General features: G+C 50.0%; 1 protein-coding gene across 3 annotated transcripts in view; it reads right to left on the bottom strand.

Moving 5' to 3' along the window:
* The window catches only part of EFCC1 (EF-hand and coiled-coil domain containing 1), a 43,102-nt gene that overhangs the window by 19,240 nt on the left and 11,790 nt on the right, over positions 1–12,072 (bottom strand). The window contains exon 4 of one of the 3 annotated variants that reach the window (XM_038003479.2): positions 4,957–11,603. The exons of the other annotated variants lie outside the window; for them this stretch is intronic. Coding sequence (XP_037859407.2) covers positions 11,436–11,603 — 168 coding nt within the window. The 3' untranslated portion in view covers positions 4,957–11,435. Of the gene's footprint in view, positions 1–4,956; positions 11,604–12,072 lie in introns of those variants that run through there. 3 annotated transcript variants of the gene reach the window in all.

Here is a 12,072-nt window from a genome sequence, read left to right as displayed (position 1 = left end):
CAAATAAATACGAATAAGACACCTCTCAGAGGTGTGGCTCCCAGAGCCCTCGTGTGGTGTGTTATGGTGTTTCTCTCTCACCAGACTGGGATTTCCTTGAGGACAGTTAGCACAGGGACAGAGTGGCCCAGTGAAGGTTTGTCAAATGAATGAATGAGATTTAGGGGAGGAAGAGCAAGGAAAGGCGAGGCCAGGGACAAGACCAGAGCCTGGGTAAGCATCCAGTTTCCTCCTATCACCTATTCACCTGCTCTTGGATTGTTCCAGAAAGGCCAGAGAAGGAAGAGCACTAGATCTGGAGCCACAAGACATGGGTTGAGTCCCACCGTTCCCAGTTCCTATCAGCTTTGTCCTGTGGAATGGGGCTAAGCCCTCTGTGCACCTCAGAGAGGGGTGGACCCTACGTGATAGGATAATGCAGATTCCTAAGCTGCAGACATTTTTGATCATTTGTCCTTTTATTTACTAATACATATTTTATTTCGTAGTAAATATTATAACCAATAATGAAAACCCAGCATCTCTTGCCATAAATAGTAACCATCGTTAAATTTAAGAAGCAAGAGGCAGCCAGGCGTGGTGGCTCACGCCTGTAATCCTAGCACTTTGGGAGGCCAAGGTGGGTGGATCATGAGGTCAGGAGATCGAGACCATACTGGCTAACATGGTGAAACCCCATCTCTACTAAAAATACAAAAAAAATTAGCCAGGCGGGGTGGCGGGTACCTGTAGTCCCAGTTACTCAGGAGGCTGAGGCAGGAGAATGGCGTGACCCGGGAGGCAGAGCTTGTAATGAGCCAAGATCACACCACTGCACTCCAGCCTGGGTGACTGAGCAAGACTCCATTTAATAAAAAAAAAAAATGGCTGGGCGCGGTGGCTCACACCTGTAATCCCAGCACTTTGGGAGGCCGAGGCAGGCGGATCACAAGGTCAAGAGATCGAGACCACGGTGAAACCCTGTCTCTACTAAAAATACAAAATATTAGCCAGGCATGGTGGCGGGTACCTGTAGTCCCAGCTACTCAGGAGGCTGAGGCAGGATAATGGCGTGAACCCGGGAGGCAGAGCTTGCAGTGAGCCGAGATCGCACCACTGCACTCCAGCTTGGGGGACAGAGCAAGACTCCGTCTCAAAAAAAAAAAAGAAGCAAGAGGCCATTAGCCTGAGGCTGTCTCTGTACTTTGAGTGATGATCTGAAGCCGAACTTAGTATGTGAAGAAATCAAACCCCAATTTAGAAGCATATGTTTGTAACAAATAGCAGGCTGAGCTCCCCAAACCTCTGCTGGCCCTGACAGCTGCCCAATTCATGACTTGTTCTTTACTCAAGTAAACTCTGTTAAATTTGTCTAAAGTTTTTCCTTTTAACACCTTACAAATACATAAAGCAACAATAAAACACAGTTAGTCAGTTGTAGCTAGATCTTGTTTTCTGTCTGCCTCTGAACCCGAGGCTGTTCTCTGTCCATTCAAGAGAGGCTAGCAACTGTCAGAAGTCAGAGACTTCTCAGCTCCAAATCACAGCTTGGGAACCAGTGCTGGAAAAGCATGGCAAAGGCCCAACCTCCCTGCCCTGTGCTTTCCGGCCTGCGACTCCCACATTCACTCCTGCCTGCCGCACCTCTGGGCCACTGTCTTTCAGAAGCCATGGGGGAAATGGGCTGGGGGCCTTCTGTGAGCTGCAGAGACACTTGTCACTCAACGGGCATTACTGAAGCACCTCTGTCAGGGCTCCAGGCAGTTCTGGGGAAAGGCAGGCCCTGGTAGCCACCCACTCTCCCTTCACATCCTCACTTCCTGACAGACCCCAGAGTCCTTGTGTGTGGTTGGGTGTTCCCTCCAGCTGGCCACATCTGCACAGCACCCGGAGGCTGGGTGAGCCTCTGATGTATTCCTCCTGCTGGAGGCCGATGGTCACATCTGGCCACCAGCCCAGGGGGTTACACAATCTGACAAGGGCCAGATGTTACTCTTCCTCCCTTCCACTGCACTGGTGACTCCTGGCTCCTGGCTCCAGATCTTCATGCAACAGACCCCTCCTTCAGTTCTGTGATGCAAAGAGGTGGATCTCAGGAGTTGCAAACCTGGGTTCCACCCTCCGGTCTGTGGCTTCGCTATGTGACCTGCACAACTCCCTCCCCCTCTCTGAGCCTCCATTTCATTTTCCTGATTGATTAATCAGTCAACACTGCTGGGGGCTCTGTGCTAGCTGGGCCTGGAGGTCCTATGAGGATGAAATAAAATGACATAGTCCTTCTAAACTTTGTGGAGCTCCTGCCCCTGCTAATATTTGAGATAATTTTAGGTGGCACTCAGATGAATGGCTAGGAGTATGTGCACTTGTTGTAAACAGTTAAGCATTTATTTTAATGTGTACTAAAAAAGTTAATGAGCACATCAAACCATCTTAGTTTTACATTTATGACAGTGATATAACTTCCTTTTACAATTATCTAGGTAAACAAGTGATTCAATTTAAGGAAAAATATTAATTAAATAATACAGGTGCTATATAGATATGACAAAAAAATGACATGGATCTTAGGAGATCTGAAGCTTGGCAAATGCTTAGACACCAGCACACGGTGAGCTCTGGGTGCTGTGAGAGCAGAGCTCTGTGCCTGCCCCAGCCACCTCTCCCCCTCACAGCAGGGGACCCCGACCCTAACATACTGACACCCTCTTTCTACAATGGCCCTGTGCTATCTCAAAATGAACTGAATACATAATATGCCCTATTTTCAGATGTACTTCAAAAAAATTAATGTGATGCCCTAATGGTAATTTAAAAGAGAAAGAAAAGGAAAGGAGTTTTATGATATACATTTTGATATGTAAATACTCATAAACAATGAAATTTTCAGATACTTAAACCTGCCTGTGATGGATACATTTAAATTTAAGAGGGGCCAGGTAACATTCAAATGAATGTTGTTGATAATCTTACCCTATATTTGGCATTTTAAAATATCCGGATTAATAGAGGGATTGATAAATAGACAGACACCTACACAGACTTACAGGAGTCTTGCACTCACAGGAGTACAAGCATAAGGACTGCCAGTGTTTTTTGTTTTTTGGGTTTTTTTTGTTTGTTTCTTGAGACGGAGTTTCAATCTTGTTGCCCAGGCTGGAGTGCAATGGCGCGATCTCAGCTCACCACAACCTCTGCCTCCTGGGTTCAAGTGATTCTCCTGCCTGAGCCTCCCCAGTAGCTGGGACTACAGGCCAGGCATTCCCTGCCAGCAGCTTCAGCACCATGAGTGTTGTCACTGTCTTTGATGTGCCGCTGAAATGATGAGCAACTCTTGGAAAATGCCAAACAAAACAAAGTGTGACCTTCCCTCAACTCACACAGCATCAGATTCTTGGAAAACCCTTTGTATATTAAAAACCTTGTGGAAAACCCTGTGTTTATACCTAAGACAGAGGTGGGCTCCAGCCTCAGATCATCATGGCAAAAGTGAGGCTTGCGCAGCACAAATGTGTCCAGCAGGACACATGGAGCTCATGTGGGGTTTGGGGTGATGCTTGGTTGTACAGGATCTGCCCAGAGGCTTGTTTCCCTGGCAGGGCCCCTCACATGTCAGGAGCACCACCCTTCCAGTCATTGAGGCAAACCCTCCTTCCTACAAATTTCCAGAAAGTCCCTGGGGAGATACTGCTCCCAAGGAGATGCCCTGTTCCAGACCCCTCCCAGCTCTCAGCCTTAGATCCCACTGGCCACAGCAGCCTCACCCTGGGACTATGAGGTGCCCACCCCTGTGGATTTGGACTTGGAGGCTGCCGGGTCAGCACACTGGACCATGCCCAGCCTTCAGAAGGGTGGTGTCCAGGGTTCCCATCTGCGAGCGCCCAGCCAGCCTGTAACCTTCCTGGCCCCCTCCCCTGGAGCCTCTGGGCTCACACAGCCTTTTAAGAGGGGTACCTGGCCTGTGTCTGTTTCATCTTGGGCCAGCCACTCCAATAAGCGTGCCTTACCAAGTCTTTCACCTCTTCGAGACTCAACTTCGCCATCATTTTATTATTTATTTATTGAGACAGGGTCTTACTCTGTTGCCCAGGCTGGAATGCAGTGGCGTGATCTTGGCTCACTGCAGCCTCAACCTTCCAGGTTCAAGTGATCCTCCCACCTCAGCCTCCTCAGTAGCTGGGACCACAGGTGCACGCCACCACGCTCAGCCAGTTTTTGTATTTTTTATAGAGATGGAGTCTCACTATGTTGCCCAGGTTGATCTTGAACTCCTGGGCTCAAGTGATTCACCCATCTTGGCCTCCCAGAATGCTGGGATTATAGGCATGGGCCACTGTGTCCAGCCTTCCCAGTCTTTTAAATGGGAGTAAGTCACCCAAGCTCATAGGGTGCAAGTCAGGGCTAAATTAGGGATGTATGTGTCTGGCACACAGTAAACACTTGATAAATATTAACTCCCATCCTCTGTTTACAGCTTCCTGCTTGTTCATCTTTCCTTTTCCATTTCTCATTTTACCCCCTAAAACCTCAAATAAATGCATAAATTTCTGCAGTGGTGTCCTAGTGTTTTAATCTGGCCTGCATCGTCCAATGTGGTAACCACAGTCACAGGTGGCTATTTAAATTTAATCAGGCTGGTCGCGGTGGCTCGCACCTGTAATCCCAGCACTTTGAGAGCCTGAGGTGGGTGGATCACCTGAGGTCAGGAGTTCAAGACCAGCGTGGCCAACATGATGAAAACCTGTCCCTACTGAAATACAAAAATTAGCTGGGCGTGGTGGTGGGTGCCTATAGTCCCAGCTACTCAGGAGGCTGCGGCAGGAGAATCACTGGGAGGCGGAGGTTGCAGTGAGCTGAGATCACACCATTGCACTCCAGCCTGGGCAACAGGAGTGAAACTCAGTCTCAAAAAAAAAAAAAAAAAAAAAAGGAAATTTAATCAAAGTTACATAAAACTAAGAATTCAGTTCCTCAGTTGCACTAGCTACATCAGGTGCTCAGTAGCCACCCGTGGCTCACAGCTACCAGCACAGCCAGAAAGCGTTTCCATCATCTCATAAAATCCAGTTGGACAGTGCTGATCTACAACTTAAAAGTTCAATCATTTACAGTCATTTTTTCCAGAACTGTAGTTCTCACTTGTTCGTACTACAATTATATGAATCTAGAAAGTGACTGTTTATATAAACACAAAATATATACAAGTGAGCATCCTTCTGCGGTCCCACATCCTCAAAGGAATTATTGCACTGATGAGCAAACCACTAAGACAAACACCTATAAGTGGGCTGACTGGGCTTCTAAATCCCACGTGAGTGAAGGTAGCCAGCCCTCGCTAAACCTAAACCTACCCAGGACAAACTTAAAGCTGGGTCCCTGTCTTCATCACCCAAAAGGGTAGACTCCAGGTGGACTGAAGACCTAAAAGATACGATTACAACAAAAGAATGTCCAGCAGAATACCCTTGTGACCTAGGAAAGGAGGACCACTCAAGAATTCAAAGGCAAAAATCATAAAGCCAAAAGAATTTGGTGAATTTGATTACATCAAAGAACACACTGGGGCCGGTGGGCATCACTTGGTCAAATCATGTATGTGTCTCCACAAGACCCAGCAACCCCTCTCCTGGGACAGTTCTCACAGCAGGCTGCTGCACGGTGGCGTGGGGGAGGACAGGCACTTGGTGTCATCTGGAGTGGTGGGCAGTTGGAGGCAGCCTAGTGTCCACCCCTGGGAGTAGACGGAGGAGTTTGCAGAGGGGAGAAGCAGCGGGCAGATGCACTCACAGAACAACATTTGGGTTGGGTGGGAACTCCAACACCGAGTTGGGAGTCAGAGGCACCGTGAGACATGTGCCACAAGGCCGCCGATTGGGTGCAAACAGACCCCGAAAGACTCGCTTTGCAAGAACACATCCCAACAAGAATATACACAGAAATCACCGGGGAGGGACTGCCTGAAGGGCAGGAAGGCGTGTGGGACCAAGAGGTGAGAGAGTCCATTCCTGCTCCTGCCCAGTCCCCTGCTCAGGATACATGAGGAATCCCAAGGTTGGAATTGCTGGCCACCAATGACCAGCACATTGTCATTTGACTCAGGGCTGGCATACTTATGCTGTAAAGGGCCAGAGAGAAAATACTTCAGGCTTTGAAGCCCATGAGGTTGTTGTCAGAGCTACTCCACTCTGCACAGGAGCAGTTCCAGAGAATATACAAACAAGCAGACATGGCTGTGTTCCAATAAACCTTTATTCATCGACATTAAAATTTGAATTTTATGAAATTTTCATATGTCATGAAATATCCCTCTTTTAGTTTTTTCCCAACTATTTAAAAATGTAAAAACTATTCTTAGTTTCTGGATTGTATAAAAATAGGGGTGGAGCTGGACTGGCCCACAGGCTGTAGTTGCTAATCCCGGATTTAACTGATGACTTCTGCTCCCCGTGGAGACAATTTAGTCCAAGGCAAACATGTTTAATGAGCTGGAGAACTGAGGGCTCATCTTTACTCCCAAGGTCAGCCAGTACCTCTGGATTTGCTAAGAGAACTAACCCTATTAGGTTAGGGAATCAATGAAACCAAGCATCTGGCTGTGGATAAAAAGACCACCCTGAGGGGGATGGGGACCCTCTTGTATGGCCAGGACTGCATACTATATGGTAGTCAGGAGGGAGGGCTGTTATTTTCTTGCTTCAATGACCAGCATTGATTTCTGTTGTTTGCAACCATAACTCCCTGGCTGGTACAACCTTGAGAAACTCATTTCACCTCTCTGAAGTTAACTTTCTTTCCAATGAAATGTCTGCCTCATGGGGGTGGGCACTATGGTGACCACCGGGGTGGGCAGAATGTCTAGGAATGGGCCCTCAAGTTCCACACCCTAATTCCCAAAGCCTGTGAGTGAAGTGAGCCTATCACTCGGAGATGGCATGACGTTCTATGGCACAGCTGGTCAGAAGACAGGGGATTATCCCTGTCTAATCACACAAGTCCCTTGAAATGCAGACAGCTTTCTGGGCTGATGTAGAAGAGGCCGTGAGAGAGATGTGAAGTGCGAGAAGGACATGGAGCAGGTTGTTGCTGGCTGGAAGATGAAAGCAATGTGGGTGAAGGAACGTGGAGAACAACCCCAGCTGATAGCCAGCAAGGAAAGGGGGCCTCGGTCCCACAGCCAAAAAGGAGCTGGATTCTGCCAACACTGGAATGAGCTTTCCCAGGGGTTCCAGACCCGGCCAAGGTTGCCTTGCTTTTGGCCTTGTGTGAGCTTATGCAGAGAAGCCAGCCACACCCGCCTGGACTTCCGGCCTACGGAATTATGAGGTCACAGGTGGGTGTTGTTTCAAGTAACTAAGAGTGTGGTGATCAGCTATGGTTGTGATAGAAACCAAATTCAGCCATCCAAACAACCACACCCCATCTGCTGTCAGCTCAACCCTGACTGTGGCCTTGTGCTCCCACAGAGACTTGACTGGCCTAAGCCAATCATGAAGCCTCCTTCACGTGGCCAGAGATTGGTTTAGGAGCAGGCATGTGATGCAATTCTGGCCAAAGGGAGGGGAGGGGAAGTCTGCCAGGAGGACCTGTGGATATGGCAGTGATGCCTGAGGCCATGGCAGCTCTCTTGTAACCATGAGGGGCCCTTGCTGACAGGCCAAAATGACAAGCTGAGGAAAACAGAGTGGAAGATGAATCAGGTCCTTGAAAACTTTACTGAACTGCCAACAAACTGCTCCCCCTGGACTTCTCACATGAGATAATAAATGTCCTTGTGGTTTAAGCCATTCTGAGTTGGGTTTTATGTTCTTGCAACATAAAGCATCATCACTGATAAACCACTCACAGCACTGCTTAGGAGTGCAATAAGGTTGTACAGATAAAGTCCTTAGTGCAGTGCCTCCTGCCTCAGCCCCTGTACGAGTCAGGGTTTGACCAGAGAAGTGGGGCCAGTGTGCGGAATCCATCTACAGCCATGCCTGCAGCTGTAGCTCTGTCTCAAGGGCTTTATCACAAGCAGGTGGCCTGTGTGATCATGGGGGCTGGCTAAGCGAGTCTGGAATCCACAGAAGGGAAGCTGGCAGGCAGGTGGAGCTCACAGGCACTGCTCATGGGCTTCCCCAGAGGCTCTAGACACGGGCACACCTGTGAGCTCCACCTGCCTGTCAGCTTCCCTTTTGTGGACTTCAGGCTTGCTTAGCCAGCCCCCACAATCACACAGCCCACTTCCTTGTCATAAAGCCCTTCAGAGCTACAGCTGTAGGCCTGGCTGTAGATGGATACCACACCCTTCTGTCCACAGATGGAACTTCTCATTCACACAGAAGCCTGTTTGGTTCTTGAAGCCCACCCAGACCAGCCAGGATAATGTCCCTTACCTAAAGTCAACTGATGACAGACTTTAATCCATATGCAAAATACCTGTACAGCAACTGTAGCTTAGTGTTTGACTGGTAACTTGGGGCTGTAACCAAGGGAGAGGTCAAGGTATCACATCAAAGCCAGGGGGATGCATCAAAAGCTCATTACACCCCCTGGGCTCAGTTTATTCTGGAGTAGATGAGAAATGTCACTGGTGTCTTTTTCTCTCTGCTTCTTATGCTCTGAGCTGCTCAGCGACTCAGCAAGTCTCAGGAAGCTGCAGAGCTGACAGGTTCCCCAGAACCCAGCCAGGCTACTGTGGGCCATCAGGCCACAGCCACGCTGCAGCACCTACCCTGGGAGGTCCTGGAGGTTCGCACACAGTGGCTTCCTTTGCTGCATGGCGTTTCCTGAGCTAAGCAGCCTCACAGGAAACGGAGAGCAGCATGTGAAAACAAGAGAACAACAGGAGGAAGAACAGCTTGAGGGGTGGGGGGCAGGGGGCGGCAGAGGAAGTGCGGAAAATAGATCACAAGGGGTGCAGGGACGGTCTTCAGGGGTCCTCTGTGACTCCTCTCTGGTCCCTACCTGAACTCGGGAACCCCCCAACTTTACTGAGCAGGGGATGGCCGTGGGACCGGTGCAACAGGAGTGTGTGAGCAGACACAGACACTCAGCTCTTGGGGCCTCGTGCAGGGTGTCAGGCTGGGCTGGTGACCTCTAAGGCCCTGCCAGCCCAAGCTGCTGACTTAGTTCTGTAATTCACCGAAGGATGAATTATTGAGCCAGCCACTGTCCTTAGCAATGACATGAAAAGGTCAGGGGCGGTGAAAGATGACAGGGAGAGGCTGTAGATGGAGGTAGGGCCTCCCTAAAGAGTTGGGGTCTGGCAAGACCTGAAGGGTGAATGTGGATTGGTCAGGAGTAGGCTTGTGGATGGTGGAGGGAGCCTTATGCCCAAAGGGCCTGAGGAGGGGAGACTTGGAGGGTCAGTGTGGCTGCAGCAGATGATGGGAAAGGGCCTGGTCACTCGGGGTCAAGATGGTCACCAGAGGAGGTCATGGGAGAGTTGTGAGTAGGGAGGCCCGAGGTGGGATCTGGGTGTTGAAAAGATTACTTTTCAACACAATCTTTTCAATCAGTGTGAAAAGATTACTTTTCACACTGGCACTGTGTGGTCAGTGGTTCTGAGCCAGCTGGGACACCAGTCAGGAGGCCAGGACAGCTGTCCAGGGGTGGTGCTGGGGCTAGGCTGGGTGGTGGGTGCAGCTGGAGAGTAGCGGGCAGGTCTGAGCCACGTGGAACTGAGACTTAGCAGGACTCGGTGTGCACAGCTGAGCAGGGCTCTTCACCTGCTCCTCCTCCTCACTGGCCCCTCCTCATCCAGTCTGGTTCCAACTTGCTCCTCCCCGTGCAGGCAGAGCAGACAAGCCAAGCTTGTGCCCAGCCCTGTGGTTTTTTGCTATGGGGGTCGCCTCTGCCCTGGATCACACAAGCCACTGGCCCCACCTTGCCACTCAGGCCTCAGTTCCAGGGCCACACCTCAGAGAAGTCTCCTGTGATGGACTGGTTGTGTCCCCCCAATTCATATGTTGCTGTCCAGACCCCCAGTGTTCCTCACAATGTGATCTTATTTGGTGATGGGACATTTAATGAGGTAATCAAGTTAAAATGAGGTCTTTAGGGTGAGCCCTAATCCAGTCTGACTGGTGTCCTTCTAAGAAGAGGAGATTAGGATAGAAACACGCACAGAGGGAAGACCACGTGAGGATACAGGGAGAAAGAGGCCCTGTCTGCCAGCCCAAGAGAGAGGCCGCATGAGAAGCCAACGCTGCTGACGCTGCACTCTGGTCAGCCTCCAGAGCTGTGGGAGACAAATGCCTGTTGTTGAAGCCCCCGGTCCATGGGGCTTGTCACAGCAGCCTGAGCTGACTCACACCCTCCCCGACCCTCCCTTTGTCCACCTGCTTAGTTACTGGTGGTCGACAGCATCCTGCACTGAGAGTGGGCCCACGAGGGCAGGGTCTCTGCCTCTTCCCAGCTGCCTCCCTCATGCCCAGGACAGCATGGGCCCTCTCCAGGCACTTGACAGAATTTGGTTGAATAATGAAAAGTCAGTGGTTATTTCTGACAGAAAATCATGAAGAGGCAAAATGAAGAGTCTGAAGACTCTGTCTGCCCCTTCCTGGGTCTCTGACTGGGTGGCTCCAGGCTTCTCCAGTCACCTCAGTCCTCTCCGGAAACACCCCCACCCCCAACTCAGAGCAGATTCTGACAGTCCCTCTGGCCCCTGCCTAGTCACAAAGAAGCCACCGCCCTTCCTTGGCCAGGTTCTCTGCCTGGCTGAGGGGGACTGGCTGCCATCATTGCCTACAAGTAGCCGCCCGTCCAGCCCCCTGACTACTGTTCTTTGGAGAATCGACCCCTCCATTTCTCCTGGCCAATGTACCGGGCAGGGCCAAGAGTGAGAATGTTTTAGCCAGGCCTAGCTAATCAGAGTGGCAGTGATTGGTCCAGAGTAGTCACATGACCCTAGGTTGGCCAATCAGCATGCTCCATTACCCTGGTACCAGTGACTGGTTCCAGGAGGGGCATGGCCTATGTTGGAACTACTGGGAAAGAGAAAGTGTTTCTGTTGGGGGTGATTGGGAGGATAGGAGCTAATCCTGATGATGACGGTAGCTGTCTTGCTACCTTATGGGAAGAATGTCTGAAATCAGAGCCAACTAGGAAAAAGACAAGATAAAGGATAGAAAGTAAGAGATTCCAGGTATCATAACTTGAGCTCCCGGATCTAGCCATGCCTGAAGCTACATACGCTTGAGATTTTTAGTTGATAAATAAGTGCCGTTCCTACTTTTCTTTTGGCATAAGGCAGTGAGAGTGGTTTTAGTCATTAGCAACTAAAAAATCCAATATAATATAGAACGCTCTCCATCCAAAGGAGGCACATTTTTATTTTTTATCATTTTTTTTCTACACAAGACCACTTTGACCGTCTATATCCCAGGTTGTACCGTCAAAACAATCTGGTGATCATGATGCCCACCCCCTTGTGTCCTCCAGAGCTCACCCGGCTTGGGTCTGCAGAGCCATATATACTACACCTGACTTAGGCCAGGCCATGTGAAAGTCCTGACACTGGCACCTCCGGAGCTACAGGACAAGCCAGGCCTCCACCCAGGAACTGGCCTTTTCTTCCAATGTCTCCTTGTGGGTAAATAGCATATCCTTATGTGAGGAGAGATTTCCTCTTTGGATGAGACCACCTTAAATGAGGAAAACTATCCATGCACCAAGCCCTTTGACTTTCTGGAAAACCACTACACTACATAAAAAATGCCCAACGCGGCCAGGCGCGGTGGCTTAAGCCTGTAATCCCAGCACTTTGGGAGGATGAGACGGCCGGATCACGAGGTCAGGAGATCGAGACCATCCTGGCTAACACGGTGAAACCCCGTCTCTACTAAAAAATACAAAAAACTAGCTGGGCGAGGTGGCGGGCGCCTGTAGTCCCAGCTACTCGGGAGGCTGAGGCAGGAGAATGGCATAAACCCGGGAGGCGGAGCTTGCAGTGAGCTGAGATCCGGCCACTGCACTCCAGGCTGGGCAACAGAGTGTGATTCCCTCTCAAAAAAAAAAAAAAAAAAAAAAGCCCAACGCCTGGCTTGGAGGCCCAGTGCCCACTCTTCCACCTTCTCTTTGCCTGGTGCTGAGTTGTAGCCTTTACGTTTCTTG

This window comes from Chlorocebus sabaeus, chromosome 22, assembly GCF_047675955.1.
Source record: "Chlorocebus sabaeus isolate Y175 chromosome 22, mChlSab1.0.hap1, whole genome shotgun sequence".
NCBI lineage: Eukaryota > Metazoa > Chordata > Mammalia > Primates > Cercopithecidae > Chlorocebus > Chlorocebus sabaeus.
This window is presented reverse-complemented; position numbering and strand designations above follow the sequence as displayed.